General features: G+C 46.8%; 1 protein-coding gene and 1 long non-coding RNA gene across 3 annotated transcripts; both read left to right on the forward strand.

The window, feature by feature from the left end:
• Nucleotides 1–1,633: 1,633 nt before the first annotated feature.
• On the forward strand, nt 1,634–22,935 carry F11R (F11 receptor). 2 transcript variants are annotated; one of them, XM_081825313.1, is made up of 10 exons: nt 1,634–1,858; nt 18,155–18,223; nt 18,386–18,493; nt 18,668–18,814; nt 19,093–19,295; nt 19,709–19,811; nt 19,953–20,060; nt 20,279–20,291; nt 20,595–20,643; nt 20,757–22,935. In XM_081825313.1, exons 1-10 carry the CDS (start codon nt 1,783–1,785, stop codon nt 20,790–20,792), a joined length of 912 nt encoding a protein of 303 aa, XP_081681439.1. In that variant the 5' UTR covers nt 1,634–1,782; the 3' UTR covers nt 20,793–22,935. The 2 variants fall into 2 exon arrangements, with proteins under 2 accessions (XP_081681439.1, XP_081681438.1); XM_081825312.1 differs by lacking the exons at nt 19,953–20,060; nt 20,279–20,291; nt 20,595–20,643; nt 20,757–22,935 and adding an exon at nt 20,109–20,179 and having other exon boundaries at nt 1,637–1,858.
• On the forward strand, nt 1,866–18,148 carry LOC145722380 (uncharacterized). Its single transcript, XR_014146628.1, has 3 exons — nt 1,866–5,273; nt 6,191–8,799; nt 17,955–18,148. It is a non-coding gene; the product is annotated as an uncharacterized LOC145722380 (long non-coding RNA).
• Nucleotides 22,936–24,897: the final 1,962 nt, after the last annotated feature.

A 24,897-nucleotide genomic window follows, 5' to 3' on the forward strand; every position in this document is an offset into this window, starting at 1 on the left:
GAGAAGCCTGAGCCTCGCACCCCTGACTCCTCTGGCCCCTGAATGCCCTGCTCCTGAAGGGCCCTCGGAAAATCTAATGGAGGTCAGATGGGGTGGACATCTCTTTCCCTGGCTGTTGCTGAAGGGGGCTCCTTAGCTCCCCCGGATCTTTGGGTTGCGGTGGTTGCTCTGGGTAAAGTGGGTGCAGAGTCTGAAGAAATAAATTTGAGATCTCACCTTTCTCAGAGCACAGCACTTAAAGTTCCTTTCTGGGGTAGCTACCTCGAGAGTCCTTAATAAATGTTGTTGACTGAGTGTCTTATTCCCAGGGGGAGGACCTGTCTGTTGGTTGGCTGGATCCTTCTCACAGCCAGGACTCTGCCCTCCCCCGACCGCTTCTGGGAGTTTTTGTTTCCTTTGTAAACTCCCTTTCCTGTGGAACAATGAGGCTCACTTGCTGGGGCATGCCTCTGTCTATAGATAGGTTTGGGCGGACTGAGTGTATGGTTTGGGTCACCCAGTTAGGCACCCTGTGTCCCCAGCTGGACGTATATTGTCAGATTCATGAGTGCCTGTAAGTGTGCTTCTGTGGATTCTTGTGTCAGTAGGTGATCTGTAGGAATCTTTGTTTTTCCCTCGAGGTCCATGCTTTAGAAAGTGTAAAAGAAATGAACAGTTACAATAGCATTGGTGGTTATAAGGCAGTTCATTTTGCTCAGTTTTGAAGGGTGGAAATGGATTCCCTGCTCTTAGGCGGGTGGATTGACAGCTTCTTTGTCCCTTATCACAAAAACATAAGCCCTTGGGGTAAACTGGACCAGAGGCAAGTCTAACCCTCTCCCTATTGTACAGATACGGAAACGGGTCCAAAGAGGGGAAATGACTTTTCCAGATTGACGAAAGGACCTGGGAATGGAACCAAAGTTTCCTGAGCCCCTTCTCCTTTTTCCACTGCTGGATCCAGCATCTCAAGCACCCTGTGGCACAGGAACCATGATCTCAAACATAAGTTTGGCATAACGCCCCCGGGTCCACTCTCTTACCTTCTCTCGCTTGTCCTTTTCATTCTATGCCTCCACTTTCCTCCTTGATTCAGTTTCCATTTTTCACCTATTCTCCACCTTTCTTTCTTCTGCCTGTATTTTAGAACTGCTCATGACACCCATGGGCCTTCTTTGGTTCTCTGTGGTGCTCCTACTGGTATGCAACCTCATGCTGAACAGTGCTCCCCCCCCCCAGAAGTTTCTCATCAGTGATGCTATCTGCGACCATGTGTGTCGGGCTTACAAGCTTCCTGAAGCCGGCATCCTTCTTCCTTCTCCTCTTTCTTTTTCTCTCCTCATTTTCTGCATTGTGACATCCCCCAGTAGCCCACACTGGCACTGAAAGAGTTGGGATAGCCCCATTCTGAGCTTGGGCATGTCCTCTAGTCTGTTCAGGGATTCAAATGGAGCCTGAGGTGATGTTGCATTAGCTTGACAGGACGGTGGGTCCTGGGAAGTGACATGCCCAGGGGATGGGGGAACTGACCATATCACATTGAAATCCGGCTAGACCTGGGGGGAGGAATTTGATTAGTAAAATGAGGATGGAAATAGGAATCAGATGACCTCACCGGGTTTCTAGTTTGGCTCTCTGCCTTATTTGTGATCTTAGACTAGTGCCCAGTCTTTCCATCTGTGGACAGGAGTAATAATGCTTGTCCTGCGGGTTGACCAGGATAATAGCTACATTACATGTACATGAAGGGATGACTATCATTGGGCAGCTGTTAACCCCTTTGGATTTTGTGAGGAGGAAAGAATGCTGCCCCAGGAGAGTTGGTCAAAGGAAGCAAGGTTTCCTCCTCCTAGATCCCAAATAGCAAAGGTAAAAAAAGGTAAGGGCTCTTTCTTGGGTGTCTGGTCTGTCCTCTGGCCCTGGGGTGTCTGGAGCATATGTGGGTGCCCTCGTGTTCTCTCTTCTCCCACCACGGCTGTGCTCATTGTGGGCTCTGCCATCAGGGAGGAAGAACAAAGGGCAGGATATGATCAAGTTCAAGGAAAGGCCCAGCGCCAGCCCTGGGAAGCCTTGTGGAGAGGAAAGCCTGAGCTGCTGGGGCAGGGATTGGAGCCCAAACACTGAGGGAACTGGGCTTGGGAAAAGCACACCCAGTGACCAAAAACACGGTCTCCCTCTTCCTGGGGAGCCTGCACTTAGAATTCTAAGTTTCCAGCAGTCTCCCAGGCAGGGAGAGGCATTTCTACTTATAGCAGGGTCATGTGTGAATAGGAGGACTTTTGGTGTAACCACGGGGAAGAAGGGGGAGCCTGGGTTGGAACCTTGGTTCTTTCCTCCCATCCCACTTGAGTGGGGGATCCCCACCCGACATTCCGGAAGACAGGAGCTGCTGCCCCATGTGTGGCTCAGTCTGAGTGCTTGTCTTCTCTATGGATGTTTCTGACTCAAGCCCTTCCACCTTTGCTGTTCAGCTTTGCTAGCTTTACCTCAAACTGTACATTGGTGAGTCGCTTCTCCTTTCCCCTCCCTCTACCACTGGTTGAATTTACTCCCAGGAAAGAATTGTTCCCTCGAAACCTGAAATCTAGTGGCGGCTGACGACTGCCAGGCAGCCAGGCAGCCAGGCGGAACTAGGAACTGGGAAATGCCCAGTAGTGGGATTCCAGTGCCCCCCTCCATCTGTACCTCCTGGGTCCAGGACACTTTCACTTTACAATGTTTCTAGTTTCTTTGTGACCTAGGCATGCCTGGGGTCTCCAGGCTAGTTTTGGTTTGGGGTAGAGCTCTTGTAATTAAAAAAATAAAAAAGTTTTATTTATACTTAGAACAGGTTAATAAGTTGATGTACACCACAGGCATGTACTCCATCAGGCACCTAGTTTTTTTCACTTTGGATACCCTGGAGATCTTTTCATATGGGCATTACGGGTGTTGTGGTCTTGGTCTTTAAGATCCCACCACTGTCTAGCCCCCCCCACCCCCCTCCCCCAAGTCACTGGGTCAGGGGCCACCTGTTCTGTGGACACTGAAAGGGCTGACACCTTTGCTCAGAGATAGAGTGAAAAACTATACCCATTTTGCATGATTGAGTAGGAAATAATGGAGCTTATTTTTCACATCTGTTAGTATTGAGGAGAGACCTTGGGGACCTCTAAACTCAGACTCGCTTCCTTTTCAGAGGTTCAGGAAAGATCTGGATGACCACTTGTCAGATGTAATTGTGAAAGAGGGTGCAGCGTTGTGGGGAGTGGGTTGTGGGAAGCCACGTGAGTGGATGCATACTGGGCTTTTCCAGGCATTGAAAACTCAGAGTTCATCTGTCTGGGACTCCCTGATAAGCAGGGTTTCTGTCTAAAGTCCGGCTGTGGCATTAGTTTCGCAATGTTGGGGGTAGGACAGGAGGAAACAGCTGGCTGACAGGAAGCTTGATGCCAGGCCCTTGGAGTGGGGCATAACCTTCCCTTGTACTGGGGAGCTGGGTGGGGAAGGGGAGGAGCGGAGCAGGTAGAACTGGAAATTCTGCAGAGAGGGCAGGAGGGAGCCATGCAGTCAGTGAAAGCTCTCCTGTCCCACACTGCTGATCCCACCTTCTGCCATCCTGAGGGCCATTCCAGCCACTGACGTCACTCAAAGTGCAGCCAAGAAGGGCGGTTTAGACTCAGCCCAGCCTGTTGTTGGGCTCACAGAGCGTTCCTCTTGCCCACGCATTCCTTATCTGTCCTACCCTAACCTCCAGGAGCGAGTTCAGTCTTTACAGGGTGACCGGTGGGGAGGAGGAAAGGGCAAACCGGGCGTAGAAGCCCTAGGTCCAAGTTCTAATGGTATTGCTTTGTCAAATTCATTTGTTAATCCAGGAAATGTTGGTGTCTCCAGTGTTCTGAGCGCTGTGCTAGAGATAAGGGATAAAGCAGTGAATCACACTTGATATCAAGAAGTCCTGAGGGGAGCCAGGGGCATTGGAAACAGTTAGCCCACCTTAGGTAAACTGAGTACCCTTTCGGAGCCGGAGGCCCTGGCTTTCCTCCTCCTCATTCCACAGCTGTAGCTTCCATACAGCTGGAGGGGCCTATGAAGCTCGTATGCCTAGAGGGGAAGTTCGGGTGCATTCTTAGAGAAAACCAGAGTCTGGCTGGCTGGCTGGTTTCCCTCCTTTTCCTTCCCTTTAAAAAAAAATGGAATTCAAACAAATTCATGGTACAAAAGCAACTTAAGGAACATTCTAATAATTGACAGGATGTATAGAGGAAACAAAGGTTTCTTAATAAAGCAGTAGAAGGAAGCTTTTCTATGGTGGGCTTGATCTGCATATACAAGGGTGGTTGTTGGTGGGTTCTGTTAAGTCTAGACACCTTCGCCCTCTGTGACCACTTTATCACGGTGTGCTTCAGTGGGGAGCATGGAACACTTTTCTGGCAAATACAGTGCTAGGAGCTGGGGAGATACAAACAACTTGGATTCTCTTCCCAAGGACTACAGACATATATTGACTAAGCAGCAAGCGACAGAGTATGCCAGGCGCTGTCATCGAAGTACAAAATGTTTTGGGAGCATACAAGGAAAGAGATAAAGTTATTAAAAAGATAAATTTTTATTAAATAATGTGCTCAGTGCAGAAAAATGGGAAAACAAATACAGAGAAAATAAAAATCACATGTAATCCTATTATCAAGAAATAAATAGTACTTGTGTTTAATTGCAGTCTTTCCTCTATGAATAATATGATATATATGTATATATACTTTATATATATTACATATATGTATTTCTAAGCAAAATGTGCTTTAAACAACCTCCATTCCATAGTATTCTACTGCATGGCTATATTATAATTAACTGTTCACTTTTTTTGGACTTTTAGGTTTTCTTTTTCTTTGCTATGCTAAATAATATGAAACTGTCCCTGTACAAACATCTTTAAGCTTAACCTTTGATTATTTTCTTAGACTATATTCCTAGAAGTTGGGGAGAGATTAATGTTGACTGGGGAAAGTCATAATGGATCAAGGGGCATTTGAACAGGATCTTGAAGGTTGAGTGGGCTTTCCTTGCTTGTCTGATGGAGATGCTCTATAGCATCATACTTTTGGAGCCTCAAAATTAGGCAGACTCGGGTTAAGATTCCCTTCCCACCGTGGGATACCTGGCTGGCTCAGTCGGTAGAGTGAGACTCTTGATCACCAGGTTGTGAGTTTGAGGCCCACATTGGGTGTAGAGATTACTTAAAAAAAAAAAAAGGATTCCCTTCCAACTTTGCTGTTTATAGCTGTATGATTTTGGGCAACTATTAGCTCAGTGTTCTCATCCCATGTGAGATGGGATTATAACAGTAGTACTGTCTTACAGCATTTTTGTGATTAGAATCTAAGGAGACAGTGTGGGTGCGGGTGGCTCAGTTGGTTGAGTATCTGCCTTTGGCTCGGGTCGTGATCTCAGGGTCCTGGGATCGAGTCCCACATTGGGCTCCCCACTCAGTGGGGAGTCTGCTTTTCCTTTCCCTCTGCCCCTCCCCACCATTCGTGCTCTCTCTGTCTCTCTCTCTCTCAAATACATAAATAAAACCTTAAAAAAAAATAGGGAGACAATGCATAGGGCACCAACCTTGATGGGAGGGCTCACTGTGTCATTTCTGCCATGACACTTGCCCAGATTCAAGAGGAGGGAACCTAGACTCTACTTCAGTCCCAGCGTAAGGAAAGCATGTGGGATGAGATAAACATATAGATCCATAGGTCTATTTTGGAAAACACAATTTGCCACAGTTGTGTTATTATTCAGATACATAGTGATTTTCAGGAATTATATGCTCAGTCCTACAGATTTCTACACCACCAACTCTCTTCTGACATGTACGAAAGCATGTAGGGATTGGTTTAGGTATTAGTGGCTACATCACCACCTCCCTTCTCTTTACCCAACTCACCTTCTCTTCCACTCCCACCCCCTTGTGCCACTCCGCCTACCTACTGTTGTCAACTACAGTTATTTCCAGGTACCTGCGCTGTCACCCTTTTTCTCTCCTTGAAATTTATCAGACTCACCTATACTCTCCAGGATCCTGATGGTATAGTAATCTTACATTTCTTTCTTGTTTGTTTTTTTTTTTTAAAGATTTTATTTAATTAGTCTGTTTATTTAGAGCACAAGTGGGGGGAGGGGCAGAGGGAGAGGGAAAAAGAATCTCAAGCAGACTCTGTGCTGAGCAGGGAGCCAGATGTGGGGCTCCATCTCAGGACCCTGAGATCATGACCTGAGCCAAAATCAAGAGTCAGGTGCTTAACTGACTGAGCCACCCAGGCACCCCTAATCTCATATTTCTTACTTACCTGTTACCTTGTTTCACCTTTAAAGTTTTTTTTCCCCCACCTTTAAAGTTTAATCAGTGTTTTTGCCTCTCCTTTCTGGCTTTGTTTTATTCTTTCCTCCTTCTTGTGATCTGATTTTCTTTTTCCCCTTTTTCATTCCCTTTTCCCCTTCCTTTTTCTCTAAATTAAAACACTTAATACATGCTTGCTCATTACACAAATGCAGAAGATAGAAAAGAAAGGCTGCCTGTGGTCTCAGATAATATGCACAGTTGTGTGCATGGAGTCTGTTAGAGATTTTGTTCTGCATATACTCAGATTATTATTTTAAAAAATAGGATCATTCTACATACTGTTTTTATATTTTTGGATATATTTCTGTGCTAGTACAAATTGATCTACTTTGACCTTCGGGATGGCCATATGTATTTTTTTTTTAAGATTTTATTTATTTATTTGAGAGAGAGAGAGGGACAGAGAGAGAATGAGCAGTGAAGGGGAGGGGCAGAGGGAGAGGGAGAAGCAGGCTTCCTGCTGAGTGGGGAGTCAGACGTGGGGCTCGCTCCCAGCTCAGATCATGACCTGAGCTGAAGCCAAGATTTGGCCGCTGGACTGACTCAGGTGCCCCTATTTATGTTTTTGAGATATATTAGTTTCAGGTACATAATGTAATGATTGGATATTTCTGTATATTGCAAAATAATCACAACAGTAAGTCTAGTTAACATCCGTCCCCATACATAGTTACAGAATTTTTTTTCTTGTGATGGGAACTCTTTAACATTTACTCTTTGCAACTTTCACATATGCAGTACAGTATTACTAACTATGGCCGCCACGTTAAACATTACGTCCCCGTGACTTACTTTATAATGGGAAGTTTGTACGTTTCCACCTCCATCACCCATTCCCCGCCCCCATCTCCAAGCTTAGTTTTGTTTTTGTTTTAAATTTAGATCCTACGGGGTGCCTGGGGGGCTCAGTTGGGCATCCGCCTTCCGCTCAGGTCATGATCCTAGGGTTCTGGGATGGAGCCCTGTGTCGTCTGGCTCCCTGCTCAGCAGGGACCTGCTTCTCCCTTTCCTCCCCGCTCGTGCTCTGTCTCTCTCTGTCAAATAAATAAATAAAATCTTGGGCACCTGGGTGGCTCAGTCGGTTAAGCGACTGCCTTCAGCTCAGGTCATGATCCCAGGGTCCTGGGATCAAGTCCCACATCGGGCTCCCTGCTCTGTGGGGAGCCTGCTTCTCCCTCTCCCCCTCCCCCGCTTGTGTTCCCTCTCTCGCTGTGTCTCTCTCTGTCAAATAAATAAATAAAATCTTTAATAAATAAATAAATAAATAAATAAATAAATAAAATCTTAAAATTAAGATCCCACATATAAGCGAGATCATATGGTATTTGTCTTTATTTCATTTAGCATAACGGCCTCAAGGTCTATCTATGTTAACACAAATGACAAGGTTTCAATTTTTTTTTTTATGGCTGAATAATAAACCATTATATATATGTACCACATATCCTTTTTTAAGATTTTTTAAAGAATTTTATTTATTTATTTGATAGAGAGACACGGAGAGAAGGAACACAAGCAGGGGGAGTGGGAGAGGGAGAAGCAGGCTCCCCACAGAGCAGGGAGCCCGATGCGGGGCTCGATCCCAGGACCCTGGGATCGTGACCTGAGCCGAAGGCAGATGCTTAACGACTGAGCCACCCAGGCACCCCTATATGTACCACATATTCTTTATCCATTCATTCATTGATGGATACCTAGATTGTTTCCGTATCTTGGCTACTGTAAATAATACTGCAGTCAGCATAGGGGTGCATGTATCTTTTTGAAGTAGTGGTTTTATTTTCTTCAGATAGACACCCAGTAGTAGAACTGCTGGATCATATGGTAGTTCTATTTTTACTTTCTTAAGGAACCCCCCCATACTGTTTTCCAGGGTGGCGTACTGTACCAGTTTGCATTCCTTCCAGCAGTGCACAGATACTCCCTTTCCTCTACATCCTTACCAATACTTGTTACTTCTTGTCTTTTTGATAATAACGGGAAGTGACATTTCATTGTGGTTTTGATTTGCATTTCCCTGATGATGAGTGATGTTGAGCATCTTTTCATGTACCTGCTGTCTGTCTGTATGTCACTGGAAAAACATCTATTCAGATCTCTGCCCAGAGATCTTTTAATTGCATTGTGTGGGTTTTTTTGCTGTTGAGTTGGGAGTTCTTTATATGTTCTCAATTTTTTGGATATTAATCCTTTATTAGATATGCGATTTGCAAAATAGTTTCTCCCATTCAGTGGGTTGCCTTTTCATTATGATGATGGTTTCCTTTGCTGTGCAGAATGTTGATTCTTTCACTATGTGGAAATGTCATCATAATTACCTAAGTCAAGGCTGTAGTCACTGGGGATTCAGCCAGAATGCCCACTGCTGAAGTTCAACTTAGACCTGTGTATTCATCCACCTGGGCCGCCATCACAAAATGTCACAGACTGGGGCTTAAACAAAAGTAATTTATTTTCTTTTTAATTTGTAAAGATTTTTAATTAAAAAAATTTTTTTAAAGATTTGATTTATTTATGAGAGAGAGAGAGAGGGTATGAGCTGGGAGAGGGGAAGAGGAAGAGGGAGAAGCAGACTCTCTACTGAGCTCAGAGCTGGATGCGGAGCTCAATCCCAGTACCCGGGATCATGACCTGAGCTGAAGTCAGATGCTTAACCGACTGAGCCACCCAGGTGCCCCAACAGTGATTTACTTTCTCACAGTTCTGCAGGCTGGGAGGTCAAGAGCACAGTGCTGTTGGGGGTCGGTTTCCTGTGAAGCCACACTCCTGCTGCTGGTCCTTTCTGCAGGAGCACAGTTGGTGTCTCTCTGTATAAAGGACACCAGTCAGATTGGATTAGGGCATGTCCTAAGGGCCTTATTTTAACATCATTATTTTGTGGAAGGCCACATCTCCAAATACAGTCACATTTTGAGGTACTAGGGTTTAGGGGGAACACAATTCAGTCTATAACAAGCATAAACCATTTTGAAAATTACCTCTGCAGAAAGGGCAATGCTTTGATCAGAGTCTCTTCCTAAGCTGACCTGGGCCTACTTGGAGTCTCTTGGTTGTTCTTGTGGTCATGAAGAGAGTGGGGGTGTTTTAAATGGATTCACATCTTTCCCCCACTTTCTGCTGCTGTTTTATTTTTTATTATTTTTAAAAATATTTGTTTATTTGAGAGAGCGAGCACGAGCATGCATGAATGGGGGGAGGGACAGAGGGAGAGAATCCAAGCCGACTCCCTGCTGAGGGCAGAGCCTGCCTCGGGGCTTGATCTCCCGGGTTGTGAGATCAGGACCTGAGCCAAAATCACGAGTTGGGTGCTTTTTTTTTTTTTTTAAGATCTTATTTATTTATTAGAGAGCACAAACAGCGGGAGGGGCAGAGGGAGAGGGAGAAGCAGGCTCCTGGCTGAGCAGGCAGCCCGACGCAGGGCTCGATTCCAGGACCCTGGGATCATGACCTGAGCTGAAGGCAGACGCTTGACTGACTGAGCCCTTGTAGACCTTGCATCAAAAACCTCCTGGCACTTCCACTTTTGTCTGCACACCTCCGTGGATGCAGAAAGCAGCCTCTTCCTTTGAGCATTGCAGACACCTGCAGACATGCTGCAACCCAGGGGCAGAAATCAGTCCCTATTGCAAAATGGCTGTTGGAAATTGCCCATGTGCAGAGAAGTTTCATTCTGTTTCAAAACTATGAAATTTAAAAACACTTAATTTTGGGGGCATTTGGAGGGCTCAGTCGATGGAGTGTATGACTCTTGATCTCCACGTTGGGTGTAGAGATTACTTAAAAATAAATCTAAAAGGGGCGCCCAGGTGGCTCAGTCGTTAAGCGTCTGCCTTCGGCTCAGGTCATGATCCCGGGGTCCTGGGATCGAGCCCCGCATCGGGCTTTCCGCTCTGCAGGAAGCCTGCTTCTCCCTCTCCCACTCCCCCGCTTGTGTTCCCTCTCTCGCTGTGTCTCTCTCTGTCAAATAAATAAATAAAATCTTTAAAAAAATTAAAATAAATAAATAAATAAATAATCTAAAAAAACCACTTAATTTTTAAGTTCTGAAGCTAAATTTAAGAAAAAGATTAATGGGGCGCCTGGGTGGCTCAGTTGGTTAAGCGACTGCCTTCGGCTCAGGTCATGATCCTGGAGTCCCGGGATCGAGTCCTGCATCAGGCTCCCTGCTCGGCGAGGAGCCTGCTTCTCCCTCTGACCCTCCCCCCTCTCATGTGCTCTCTGTCTCTCTCATTCTCTCTGTCTCAGATAAATAAATAAAATCTTTAAAAAAAAAAAAAAAAGAAAGATTAATGGAGGGGTGCCTGGGTGGCTCAGTTGGGCATCTGCCTTTGGCTCAGGTCATGATTCCGGGGTCCTGGGATCAAGCCCTGAACTGGGGCTCCCTGCTCAGTGGGGAGTCTGCTCTGCCCCCAACACACACACAAATAAATATTTTTTTAAATAAATAAATCTGTAACAAAAGAAAAAGATTAATGGAATAGTCATCTTTCCCCCGCCCCCTGATAATAGAACAGTTTATTAAAAATTTTAAAAAGATTGAACTATGGATTGAGTTTGTTTTTCTTCATTTGGGCATGCCCCGTCTGCCAGTTTGAAAAATGGGCTTGTCTTTGTAGATAAACTTTAACAAGTAGATGTTGTGGTGAATGGTCTGCTATGACCTAATTTGTTGAGACTCTATGTTGTTCAATGTCAGCTTGTACCAGGCATTATGCTAAAGTGCTGAGTACTCAGAATAATAAATAACACATGGTCCCTGCTCCCTGGGGCTTTACTGTCTGGTAGGGGAGACATACCTGTGCACAGATGATGTCATTGTAATGTGGGCAGTGCTTTGCCCCTGTTTTGCATGGGGTAGTTAAAGCCTAGGAAAGAGGTCTGAAGCCGGCTGTGGTAGGATTGGGGGTGGGTGGGTCATTTCTTGGAAAATAATGTAGATGCATAGCTGCTGACCAGATGAAGAAAGAGGGGAAAGGGTGCTCCACAGAGCTGGAATAGCAGGAGCAAAGTAGAGGTTGTGAAACTGCTCTTTGCTGGGAGTTTAAGGAGTCTCTACTGCTAGAGGATAAACTGCAAGAGTAGAAAGGCTTATCAGAGGGTTGTCTGGGTGAAGAATTTGGATTTTATCTGAGAGGCAATGTGGAATCCTTGAAAACTAGAAGCAAGTGTTAGATGTGCATTTTTAGGAAGGCTGTATGGTATCAAGCTGCCTTGATTTGAATCTGCACCACCGCTTTAGCTGCTCTGGGCCTCAGTTTCCCTGTGTAGAAAATAGAGATTATAGGGACTCCTGGGTGGCTCAGTTGGTTAATTGGCTGACTCTTGGTTTTGGCTCAGGTCGTGATCTCAGGGTTTTAGGATCAGTCCCCACATTGGGCTCCACACTCAGCGGAGAGTCTGCTTGAGATTCTCTCTCGCTCTCTCAGATAAATGAATCTTAAAAAAAAAAATAGAGATGATAATAACAGTATTACCCAACCCCTAAGGGTCTTGTAGGGATAAATGACGGTCCGTGTAGTATGCTTGCAGCAGTGCCTGGCACATAGTAAGCACTCAATAAATATTAGCTCTTCCTCCGGCAGTGGGATGGAGGATGGATTTGCGTGGGTCAAGATTAAACAAGACAGAGAAAACAAGTGTAATTGAGAGACTAGTTGCAATTCTTCAGAGGATGATGGTACTAAAAAGTGGTGGCCAAAATTGGAGGAACATTTGGGAGGTGACGATGTAATGCTTGCTGTTTGATTGACAAGAGTGAGGGAGAGGTGGTGACTGCAGGAAGCCTTCTGGTTTGAGTGAGCAAGTACATGGTGGTACCACCAACCTAGAGAGGGGAGCAGGAGCGGGGGTGTGGAGTCCTGGTGGAGAGGACGCAAGGAGGCTCAGCAGTAGGCATCTGCAGCTCTGGTGGGAGGCGGGGACTGGAGCTGGCCCTAGGTGGGTGCACATGAATTTTGGGCTGTGTTTGAGATTTCCTAGAGAGAATGTGGAAAGGAAAAAAGGCCTGAGATGAAATGCTGGGAATCACTCATGTTAAGGGATTGACAGAGAAAGCAAGGTTCAAAAAGGAGAATGGTTGTCCCCAGAAGGGCGGCACACAGAAACCTAAGGGCAGAGTGACTTCTTCTTCTTCCTTTTTTTTTTTTTTAAAGACTTTATTTATTTATTTACTTAGAGAGCGAGCGAGCAAGCAGGGGGAGGGGGAGAAGGAGAGAGAGAATCTCAAGCAGACTCCACACAGAGCACAGAGCCTGATGCGGGGCTCCATCTCACAACCCTGAGATCATGAGCTAAGGTCAAGAGTCGGGTGCTCAGCTGACTGAGCCGCCCAGGGGCTCCCAGAGTGACTTCTGAGGAAGGGAGCTGTCTGCAGGGCCTGGCGTCTTACAGAGGCCACTGAAGGGAACTGAAAAAGCAAATTGTGGATATCCTTAATTCTAAGACTACTTCAGTGTTTTGTAAGTTGGGATGTAACTTACAGCCTAGGTATACATTTAATATGATGTCCCCCCAAGCAGCTATTATTAAATCGATGTATATCATATAATCAGGGCATCTTAGAATTGAGGGATGCAATATCTGGTGATCTTGGTAAAAGCAATTTTAATTCCAAGGTGAGAGCCAAAGATCTACTGAATGAGTGTGTTGGGCTGAAAACACTGAGGAGTCCTATGGAGGAGTACAAGATTGAGGGCAGGCTTTCTGTACATGAAGGGGCCAAAAATCTATTGATGCCTTTGACCTTGTGGCTTTTCTTACTGTGAACTTAGAGTAAATCAAGCGTCACCGTGAAAAGGTTGGATTTTCCTTCTATTTGGGTTTACCACGTGCATTAGCGGGACATCTGTGTGTGCGCATACAGTGAGCCAAGTACAGGTCCAAGCTTCAGGGCAAAGGGGTGGGGTGTGATGAGGCAAGGGAAATACAAAATAGTTGAGGACGATGGGCAGGGAGTCTGTGGGTGTCCTGAGGGAGATAGGGCGCAGTGAGGGAAAGCCCTCCACTCTGCTGGTCTGTCTGTGGAAGTTCTAGAAAAGAGTTAGCCTTTCCAAGGCAGATACCATGAGAGGACAGGTGGTTTGGTGGGCTGGGATATAAGCATTTTTCAGGCAGAGTTTGTATTTATTTATATATGTCTTATTGAAGAAAACTTTGAAGTCAGAAAAATAAGTGTGTACAGAAGGACCTATGGGCAGATAATGATAATTATAATAATAGGAGAAGATATAATAGTTATTTGGTGCTTCCTGTTATAGGCACTTTATTTGTATTAGCTTGTTTGACTCTCAACCCCAGGCCTTTGATGTAGAAGCTGTTATTATCCCCATTTGACAGATAGGTGAACCGAGGTTCAGAGTGACTAAGGTAGCTTGCCCAGGTCACTCAGCCCAGGAGGTACCAGAGCTGGGATTTGAGTCAGACAGCTTGGTTCCAGAGGCTTGTTCAGGAGGGACAGGGGGAATGTGGACCGTGATGGTGAGGTGTCAAGGAGGGTGTGCTGGTGAGGCTGAGCTCGACAAATGCAGGGACTCGCAAGCACAGTAGAGCTTGAGTATTGGCCATCAGGCCACAGGTGGTCAGCCGAGATCCTGGGCTGGGATGGCGCCGAGGGGCAGACCCTGTGTTTTAAACAGGAGAAGGCTGGACTAGGCAACGGAGGTCAGGACTGTTGAGGAGCCGGGGAGGATGGCTGTAGCCCAGGACGTTTGTGTTTGTATGTGATGTGATTCCTGAATGTTCTATTTATTTTTTATTTTTTAAATTCTTTTTTTTAAGATTTAATTTTTTAAAGATTTATTTATTTATTTAAGAGGGGGAGAGAGAGAGACAGTGTGAGCAGGGGGAGGGGCAGAGGGAGAGGGAGAGAGAGAATCTCCAGCAGACTCCCCGCTGAGTGCAGAGCCTAATGCAGAACTCAGTCCCATGACCCTGAGATGATGACCTGAGCCAAAATCAAGAGTTAGATGCTTAACCGACTGAGCCATGCAGGCACCCCCTAAAGATTTAATTTTAGTTAAAAAATATAATTTAGGGCCGCCTGGGTGGCTCAGCCGTTAAGCGTCTGCCTTCGGCTCAGATCATGATCCCAGAGTCCTGGGATCGGGCCCTGCATCAGGCTCCCTGCTCTGCGGGAAGCCTGCTTCTCCCTCTCCCACTCCCTCTGCTTGTGTTCCCTCTCTCGCTGTATCTCTCTCTGTCAAATAAATAAAATCTTTTTAAAATTAATTTAATTTAATTTAAAAATATATATGTATATATATGTATATATATATCTATTTTTTTAAGTAATCTCTACACCCAACATAGGGCTCGAACTTTAAACCCTGAGATCAAGAGTTGCATGCTTTACTGACTGAGCCAGCCAGGTGTCCCTATTCTTGAATGTTCTAGATCTGAAGGTCTGAGAGGTCTCAAAAGAACTTAGCAAAAGAAGTGATGCAGAAACAATCCCCAAATTCATATGCTGTGATTTCTTTTTTGGTGGCCCTTTATTTCAGACAATAGTTTTTAGTTTAATTAGAAGCTATTCTTTTTTTTTTTTTTTAAGATTTTATTTATTTGACAGAGAGAATGAGAGAGAGAGAGCATGAGAGGGGGAGGGTCAGAGGGAGAAGCAGACTCCCTGCCGAGCAGAGAGCCCGATGCGGGACTCGATCCCGGGACTCCAGGACCATGACCTGAGCCGAAGGCAGTCGCCTAACCAACTGAGCCACCCAGGCGCCCCTAGAAGCTATTCTTTATTTGGGTCGTGTCATAGGTTGGATTCTAAGGAAGCTGACTCCGAGATGTCAATTATTGTACCAAGACATTTATTAGGGAGTGTTCTTGGGATCCACACCTAGGGAAGGGCAGGGAAGGGAAAAGGAGTAGGATGGGATGGAGGGAGAACTTGAGTTGCATTGTAGCCTCAGCCTATTCCCCAGGGGAGCTTTGGGGCAGGAATAGCCTTTCTGTGTTGCCCCAAATTGGGGGTTGGGGCATTGGGGCAGTAGAGCTGGGGCTCCCTGGAGCTGCCTTCCTCCTCTCATTCACTGGTGAGGCACTGGATACCAGCTGCCCCTGCCCCATGTGGAAGGCATGCCCCTCTGCCTGTCCTCAAAAGGGCTGGTAGCTTAGGGCCTTCATCTGGCAGAAGTCCCAGCAGCTGGAAAACAAGTTCTTCATTCCTGAAGGGAGATCAGGCTCGAGCATCACGCTGCACATCACAGGTGTCAAGTTGTAAAATTTGAGGATCTTAAAAAAACCGAGTTCCCATCATCAAAGCAGAGAAAGCTGACTGGGGCAAAAATCAGAGCATTTCATTATCAGCTTTCATTTCATTCCCAGTAACAGCTGAGTAAGAGATGTCTAAGTGCTCAGTTTTCAATTAAGTGAGGGCTATTTGATTTAATTTCTAATCGGTTATTACGTTTGGTTATAAATTTGACATTAAAATGTAATGCCAAAAATACAGATACAATGTATTAGAAATAATTCACAGGTAAAATGGACCTGACTTTTAAAAGAACGACATTTATTACATAGTCTTTCCCCTATTAAGCCACGGTTTTTCTGAGAAACAGCATGGCTTATAAAAGTATGGTATAAAAAGGGGAAAAGGGGCACCTAGGTGGCTCAGGCAGTTAAGCATCAGACTGTTGGTTTCAGTTCAGGTCATGATCTCAGGGTCGTGAGATCGAGCCCCACATCAGGCTCCCAGCTCAGCTTGGAGTCTGCTTGTCCATTCCTGTCTGCTCCTTCCCCCAGCTCTCACACTCTCTCTCATAAATAAAAAATAAAAAATAAAAATAAATATTTAAAAAATTAAAAAAAAGGGAAAAAAGAGGGTGTAAGGGGAACCTGTGTGCTAATCTGAGCTCTGCTATTTCATAGCTATGAAAAACATGGGCCAGATACTTAATTTTCTCATAATGTAAAACGGGAGAGAGAATATTTATCTGGACTAATTTACAGTGTTGTGTCAAATTGAGATAAATGTATAAAAGCACTTTTAAAATTTTATTTAATTTTATTTATTTATTTTTAAAGATTTTATTTATTTATTTGTTAGAGAGAGAGAGTGCACAAGCAGGCAGAGAGAGTAGACTCCTCGCTGAGTAGGGAACCCGACGCGGGTGGGGCTCAATCCCAGGACCCTGGGATCATGACCTGAGCCAAAGGCAGACGCTTAACCAACTGAGCTACCAGGTGCCCCAGTATAAAAGTACTCTTTAAATACTAATGCCAAAACAAAAAGAAAAACCCTCAAGGACTTTAGAGAACATCTAGTTCAGATTTTTTTTTTTTTTTTTAATTTGAGAGAGAGAATGAGATAGAGAGAATGAGAGGGGGGAGGGTCAGAGGGAGAAGCAGACTCCCTGCCGAGCAGGGAGCCCGATGCGGGACTCGATCCCGGGACTCCAGGATCATGACCTGAGCCGAAGGCAGTCGCTTAACCAACTGAGCCACCCAGGCGCCCGAGAACATCTAGTTCAAACCTTTCATGTTTCAGGTGAGAAAAGGGAGCCTCAAGACCATATTCAGTTATGTGAGTAATTACATAAAGCAAAAATGTGCTTGCATTAATCTAAGGAAGATGGGACTCTTAGAAGGATAAAGAAAGCACACGTGGTGAATTTGAGCATGGAAAACACGAATGGGGGTGATTGTGCAAGCGCAGGTTTGCAGCGGAGCCTGGATCTCCCAGAGTCCTGTCACTGGTGCTTACTGTCGAATGCTGGACCCTTCTGCCCATCCACCGCTGCCCTCAGTTAGTTAGCCCTGCCTCCCCTCACCCAGCTCTTCACCCCCAATACCCACCACCTCTTCTTTCCTTTTCCACTGGGCAGGGGGAGATTCTCGGGAGAGGATCTAGCCCATTTCTGGCTAGAGCCAGGGCTCCCTCTCAGACCCAGCTGTGGGATCTTAGGCACGGTTCTTTCCTTCTCATTGGCTTGGTTCCTCGTGTAAAACTGGGGTAATAACACTTGTCCTGCTGATCTGTCATGCTTGTTTCAAGGATCAAACGACATAATGTATGTGAAAACACTTTAAAAATACAAAATGCCCTACAAATGTCGAGTGTCGTTATCCTCATAACTGCTCCTCCCCTGCCTCCTCGCCTCCCTCCCTGCCTCCTCGCTTCCCTCTCTGCCTCCCTGGCCTCCAGCTTTGCTGGCTTCCTGCCAGGAGTGTCTGACAAGTGGTTGCAATTAATTATTTGTTGAGAGGCTTTCTCTGAATCATGAAATGTCATTTGGGAAGCTGTTCTTGGACTAGTAGGAATCTAATTAGATTATTGGGAGTTGCAGAGGCACCTGGGCGGCTCAGTTGGTGAAGCATCTACCTTTGGCTCAGGTCATGATCTCAGGGCCCTGGGATCGAGTCCCACATCGGGCTCCCTGCTCAGTGGGGAGCCTGCTTCTCTCTCTTCCTCTGCAGCTATCCCTGCTTGTGCTTGGTCTCTCTCTCTCTCTCAAATAAATAAATAAATAAAATCTTTTTAAAAATTAAAAATTAAAAAAAAAAGATTATTGGGAGTTGCAGAGGGAAACATAAAAAGTGAAAGAAATGACATTTGAAAGAAATATTTTATTTTTATTTCCGTTGATAATGGAAGTATTGGCCTGCAATTGTGGCAAAAAGCATTTAAAGAAAATATTTAAGATACTGGTGATGGGGTCTGAGACCCAGGAGGACCTTGGATCTCCTGAATCTCTTCACCTTGGAGAAGCCGTAGGAGGAGCCCGGCCTCGGGTGCTCCATCAGCGGGAAGGCTCTTCTGTCCCCTCCTGAAGGGTCCGCCTCTGTCCTCCTCAGGCTCCCTGGAGTTGGGCAGGGGTGCAGTGTACACGTCGGAACCTGAAGTCCGAGTTGCTGAGAACAAACGTGAGTGCGGGGCCGCTGTGGGGGGGTGTCTGGGGCTGGCGGGAGCAGGTGCAGGCCCCCGGGGACTTGGAGAGCATCCAGCACAGACTGCTGTTGGGGGCCATTTCCCCTCTCCCATTTGTTGCGGCACCTTCCCCCGGTTGACTTCTGTCCTGTCTGCAGCCGCCAAGTTGTCCTGCTCCTACTCCGGCTTCTCCTCTCCCCGTGTGGAGTGGAAGTTTGCCCAAGGTGACATCACCAGCCTCGTTTGCTATAACAACAAGATCACGGGTGAGTTGCTCCACTTGCTTCCTGATGGCCCAGGTTGTGGAGGGATTGCTGGGCCTGGATTCCAGGGGAGAGGTGCAGCCTGGGGCTCCGGTCCCGTGGACTTCCCGTGGCCTCTCCTGCCCAGCTTCTCTTGGCCCCCAGCTCATTCAGCCCCTCCTCCTTCTCTCCTGGTAGCTTCCTATGAGGACCGAGTTACCTTCTCACATAGTGGCATCACTTTCCACTCTGTGACCCGGAAAGACACGGGGATGTATACGTGTATGGTCTCTGATGAAGGCGGCAACACCTATGGGGAGGTCACCGTCAAGCTCCTTGTGCTTGGTATGTGCTACACTTTTTCTGTGTGGTCTTGGCATTCATTGTTTCCCTAAACCCTCACAGGCTCTGCTAAGCTTCGGAGCTCACTGATGGTGAGAACACTCATGGGTGGGAGGATTCAGAGTCACAGTGCCAGCAGAGAGGGGATGCGCCCCTGGGTAGGGGGAAGCTGAGGGCATGGTGAGGGATAGAGGCTAGAGCTGATGGATTGCGCTATCAGCAACTTAGCCTCTAGGCAGTGCTCTCTGACCTTGTGCTCAGCCCCTTCTGTCCCTTCACAGTGCCTCCATCCAAGCCTACGGTCAACATCCCCTCCTCTGCCACCATTGGGAGTCGGGCAGTGCTGACCTGCTCCGAGAAAGACGGCTCTCCCCCTTCTGAGTTCTACTGGTTCAAGGACGGGGTCCTGATGCCTACAGAGCCCAAGAGCAACCGTGCCTTCAGCAACTCTTCCTATAGCCTGAATCACAAGACAGGGGAGCTGGTAGGGATGGGGTAGCAAGGAAAGGTGTGGGGGGCACAGTTATAGAACCCTTGAAGGTGGGGAAGAACAGCAGCAAGGTGAACTTGGCATCAGGGTCAGAAGACAAAAGATGGGTACTTGGACACTATCAGGATGAGCATTGCATAATATATAGAACTGTTGAGTCACTATGTTGTACACCTGAAAGTAACGTAATATTATATGTCAACTCTAGTGCAATTAAAAAACAAAAATAGGGGGCACCTGGCTGACTCAGTCGGTGGAGCGTGCGACTCTTGGTCTCGGGGTTGTGAGTTCAAGCTCCACGTTGGGCGTAGAACTTATTTAAAAAAACAAAAAACAAAACAAACAAAAAAACAAGAATAGGTACTTGGCTTTTTCAGGCAGCAAGCCAACGGTTTTCTTCCCTCCAGGTCTTTGATCCTGTGTCAGCCTCTGATACTGGAGAATACACTTGTCAGGCACAGAATGGGTATGGGGCCCCCATGAGGTCAGATGCTGTGCACATGGAAGCTGGTGAGCAAGGGTGTATGGAGCAGGGGCTTGAGCTCAGGCCTGGGGTGGGGACTGGGGTCTGCTTTTCATCCTGGCTTTGGTCGCGGTGTCAGCGGTGTGAGTGAGGCTTCAGGGCACTGACCTCTCGTTTGTGTCCCCTAGCGGAGTTGAATGTGGGGGGCATCGTGGCAGCTGTCCTCGTCACACTCATTCTCCTTGGATTCTTGATTTTGGGCATCTGGTTCGCCTATAGACGAGGCTACTTTGACAGTGAGTATTTGCCCTCAAAGGCTCTCCTTTTTATCGTCCCCCTTTCAGGGCACGGTTCTTGGGTGCCATCTGAGTACTGACCTGATAGTGAGCCCACATGTGCGGGGTTATCTCCCGGGTGAGCACCACTTACCTACTGCATGCTGTTTCTCCCACCCTTCTGTGCCCGGCTCTCTTCTGTCCTGCTCACAGTCATGGTCCCGTTTCTTCTCTTTCAGGAACAAAGAAAGGGTGAGTGAGGTGCTGTCCTGGGGATCTCTGAGGTTGAAAACATGGATGCCTGTGGTTTGAAGCTGAGATGGGCCCAGGGAAAGGGGTTGGAGGTGGAGGCAGCCCTGGTTGGGTGGACATCCGGGTTTCTACCTCTCCCTGTTCCCTGTGGCCTTCCATTTGTCCTATCTCCCTCCACCCACACCTCCCTGCTGAGAACTCTGTGCTTCTGTAAAGCTCTCAGTCCCGCCTCTGGAGTTGGCAGGCAGGGGCTAAGGAGAGCACTAGGGGACTGAGTATCTCTGTCTTCTGACTTGTCTGCAGGACCTCAAGTAAGAAGGTGATTTACAGCCAGCCCACTGCTCGCAGTGAGGTGAGTGTGCTACCCCGGGACGAGGAGGGGGCTTCTAGCCTGTGTCTACAGGTATGGGAGATGATCAGCTAAAGAAGAGGGTAGAGTTGATTTGGATGTTTTTATTTCCCCAGGGGGAGTTCAGGCAGACCTCGTCATTCCTGGTGTGACCCTGGTCCGGCTCATATCCTGTCCTCTGTGCTTGCCTTATGCTGGTGCTACCAGACTCTGGCCCGTGATGTCTATACTTTCACAGGACGCCTTATGTGTCTTCTAGCCCCCACAGGGGTCCCCACTTTTATTTTAGTTGGGATGTGGTTTTTTTTGTTAACGTCGGCTATGTACCCCTTCCTCCTGCATCCCTCCCCTCCTTTCCCACCACTGCTGAGTGGCCTGGGACTTGTTTAAAGCCTTCCTTCCCCATCCTTATGAGGGATCGGGCAGGAGTCCGGACTGACGCCCGTTGACTTCCTTCCAAGTAGGAGACAACAGTGGCGGGCACTCTCTACGCCCTGTGTGTCGTGGCCCACGAGTAGTGATCTTGAGCTTATCCCTCGGCCCTTTCCTCCCGTGCTAAGGAGGTATGGGCTGTTTCAGAGTGGGGAGCTCTCATCAGACCGAGCAGCTGAAAAGGTTTGGTGACAACACCAAGTCTCTCCTGCCTCTGCAGCCCACTTAGTTCTGTCTTCCTATGGGAAGTGCCACTGGGATCCTCAGCACAAGCAGCCCGACACCAGCTGTGTCTGTAGGAAAAAACCCAGGAGCTTTGGTTATGGAGAGCAGAGTGAGCTTTCAGGGGACACGGAGCAGAAAAGTTTTAAAACCACTGATGTAAAGAAAAGGGAGCTGGAGCTGGCAGCTCAAACCATCACCCTTGGCTGGAGCAACTGGATGGACGCTGTTGAGATGTCTGCAGGGCTGTGGGAATGTATGGAGTCGTCTTAGCTCTTTGCTGAGCGTGTGTGTGTGTGTGTGTGTGTGTGTGTGTGTGTGTGTGTGTATGGGGTGTCGTGTCTTAGCTCCGCTGAAATCCAGTATATGTTGGAGGGCTTCTTAGCTCTTCGGTGAGATTTTGTTGGTGTGTGCTTGTATGTAGCTGGATGTTGTTGGAAATAAAAACTTGGTTTGTCAAAGCTTCTTGTTGTGGGAAGTGGGGGAAATGAGGTTCCTGGGCTCCTTTGTACAAACAGGAAGCTGCCTGAGGCCCCATTTCCCTGCAACCTGGGTTGGTCCTGGCTCCCTGTTCCACCCCTTCCTGGTTCCTGTCTCAAGGTGGAGCGCCTGAGCATTGGACCCTCATTCCATAGAGCCCTCTTGTGGCAGGAGGAGAGCCTTCTGGAGGAGTGCCAACCCCCCTCCCCTCCCCTGAAGCTGAGGCTGTGCTCTGGGGTTCGGCTTGGTCTGATCCACCGAGGGAGAGGAGAAAGTCCACCCTCCCACCTCTGCCAACCAGATGCATTAATAGATTCTCTAAGGCTGTGGGAAAACTGCTCCGGAGCCTGAGGCAGGAGGGTTCCTCAAACCCTTTGGTGAGCTCCTTTTTTAGCAGTAGTTGAAAGTAGTAATTACTACTTTATTTAAGTGGGGTAGAGGTAGGGGGTTGCTGTTTAAGGAAAAGAGAGTTTGAGACCAGGCTGTGAAGCTGTCTGCATGGGAGTGAGCAGCAGTAAGCAAGGTGGGCCTGCCTTTCATTGCTTTCCTCTCTCCATCTGGACCCTTTTTTGCCTTTAGATTTCTGTTTCCCCATCTACCACAGTCTCCCAGTCTATTTATTAACTAGTAAGAGGGCAAATAAGGGGTTTTCTAGGGCTGATTTTGCTTATTTCTTTCTGTGGAGGACGCTGAGCCCCACTCTGCCATGTTTTATTCCCTTATCTGGAAATCCCTAACAGAATTGAGTGTTTTATCAAGAATCCAAAAGGAAAAACAAAGCCAACCAAACCATCAGTTAAGGGTCATGCACCAATAAAAAAATAAATATTCCAGATGGAAATAATGAAACAAAGTAGAGATTATGAAACGGTTCAGTAGGAATGAGATTTTTAAAGTATGTTTCAGCTTTGTATCCTACTTGGGAGATGGGGTGGGAGGGAGGTAGAGAAAACACGGCAAGGAAGCAGAGGTGATTCATTGTTCCAAGTCTGAGGTGAATGGTTCCTCACTCCCTCAGTCACTTGTGGTGAGTAGGAGGCATTTATTACCAGCCTTGGAATTTACCACAGCCCCTTTGACAAAGTTGGAAAACACCTTGTCTGTTTTCATTTTGAAATGTCAAAACTCATTTTTGTAATAAACGTTTATTTTTCACATTGAGTTTGTTTAAATCCTTAAGGTCTGTGTTAAAAGAAGAGGGACTTCCAGAGTGACTTGGATATTCAAAATCTTTATAGTCTTTTTTTTTTTTTTTTAAAGATTTTATTTATTTATTTGAGACAGAGAGAATGAGAGACAGAGAGCATGAGAGGGAGGCGGGTCAGAGGGAGAAGCAGACTCCCTGCCGAGCAGGGAGCCCGATACGGGACTCGATCCCGGGACTCCAGGATCATGACCCGAGCCGAAGGCAGTCGCCCAACCAACTGAGCCACCCAGGCGCCCTCAAAATCTTTATAGTCTTATTAAGAGATTTGAGGTATCCTTCCACAGAGCCTGATAACTGTTCCTTAAACTTAACCATTGGCCTGTTGCTTAATGGGGTTGATGCAAATGGACATTTCTTACATTGAATTAACACTTGTGGGGAAGCAATTCTATGGGGACAGGAACCCAGTGTGATTGGGGATAAAATGATGGTCAAGGATGTGTTGTGTTTTTTTTTTTTTTTTTAAGATTTTTTTTATTTGACAGCACAAGCAGGAGGAGTGGCAGGCTCCCACTGAGCAAGGAGCCTGACACAGGGCTCAATCCCAGGACCCTAGGATCATGACCTGAGCCAAAGGCAGATGCTTAACTGACTGAGCCACCCAGGCGCCCCAGGATGTGTTCTGTCTTAACAGATTCTACAGATGGGGGAACCTGGCTGGCTCAGTTGGTGGAACACGCAACTCTTGATCTTGGGGTTGTGGGTTTGAGCCCCATGTTGGGTGTAAAGAAATCTTCAAAAAAAAAATACAGGCACCTGGGTGGCTCAGTTAAATGACCTATTCTCGATCTCAGTTCAGGGCTTGCTCTCAGGGTCCTGAGTTCAAGCCCTGTATTGGGCTCCATGTTGGGCCCTTAACAAACCAAAAAACAAAAACCCACAGCAGAATCTACATATCAAGGATGAGGGAAGGAAATAGGTTTGGTCCATTTCTGAATGAAGGGACAAGTATGTTTTATGGGGGTATGGGGACAACTTAAGGGGAATAAATGAAGAAAATGCAACTTTAAGGGAAAAAAAGCTCTAATTCTGTAGCTCCTCTGATTTAGTACCCCTATGGTATTAGCTGTGAAAATTTAATGAAATGGAAAAAATTTTTTTGGAGGGGTAACTTGTTGAATGATTATTATCATCCATTAATTTATTTATAGGGTTTATTATTAATTTCCCTCTACCACAGATGGGGAAAAGCGGCACAAATGTTAGTAATTTACCCAAATTCACAACTAGTACTAGGCAAGTGGAAGGTCTGGGATTAAAGACAACTGGGAGAGAAGTTTCCTGAATGGGAAAGAATGCAGAAAGAGGAGGAGCTGAAATAAGTTCGCTTTCTTTTTAGAAGTGGCTGTGTGGGTGTTAGGAAAGGACATTGAAAGTAATGATGTCCACCTGGGTTTCCCCTCCAACTGTGACTGTCACTTGAATTGGCCATCCCAACAGGATCTACAGGACAGAGTGGCCTATGAGTGCCACCTTCTGGAATGAAGGATAAAGCCACTGCATGCTTGCCAGTGACAGGTGAAAATCAGAAGGCGTACATCTATTTGTGGATGGCAAAGAGAAGAGCAACATCATCAACTTGCAGAATGAGAATTCAAAAACATCTCAATAGAACAAACATGGTTACCAGAGGGGCTGGGGGGGGGGGGGTGTGTGTGGAGGGTATGGGTGAAACAGGTGAGGGGGATTACAAGTCCACTTATCTCGGGGCGCCTGGGTGGCTCAGTTGTTGAGCGTCTGCCTTCAGCTCAGGTCATGATCCCAGGGTCCCGGGATCGAGCCCTGCATCGGGCTCCCTGCTCGGCGGGAAACCTGCTTCTCCCTCTCCCACTCCCCCTGCTTGTGTTCCCTCTCTCTCTGTCTCTCTCTGTCAAATAAATAAAATCTTAAAAAAGAGAGTGCACTTATCTTGAGCA

The sequence above is a fragment of the Leptonychotes weddellii genome, chromosome 6, assembly GCF_054177405.1.
Source record: "Leptonychotes weddellii isolate Sample4059 chromosome 6, ASM5417740v2, whole genome shotgun sequence".
NCBI classification, from domain to species: domain Eukaryota; kingdom Metazoa; phylum Chordata; class Mammalia; order Carnivora; family Phocidae; genus Leptonychotes; species Leptonychotes weddellii.

Coding starts and splice junctions, on each gene's coding strand:
- F11R (XM_081825313.1), top strand. CDS start 1,783: ATGCTGCCCCAGGAGAGTTGGTCAAAGGAAGCAAGGTTTCCTCCTCCT. Junction 1,859..18,154: donor AATAGCAAAGGTAAAAAAAG/GTAAGGGCTCTT, acceptor TGTCCTCCTCAG/GCTCCCTGGAGTTGGGCAGG. Junction 20,644..20,756: donor AGCCCACTGCTCGCAGTGAG/GTGAGTGTGCTA, acceptor TTATTTCCCCAG/GGGGAGTTCAGGCAGACCTC.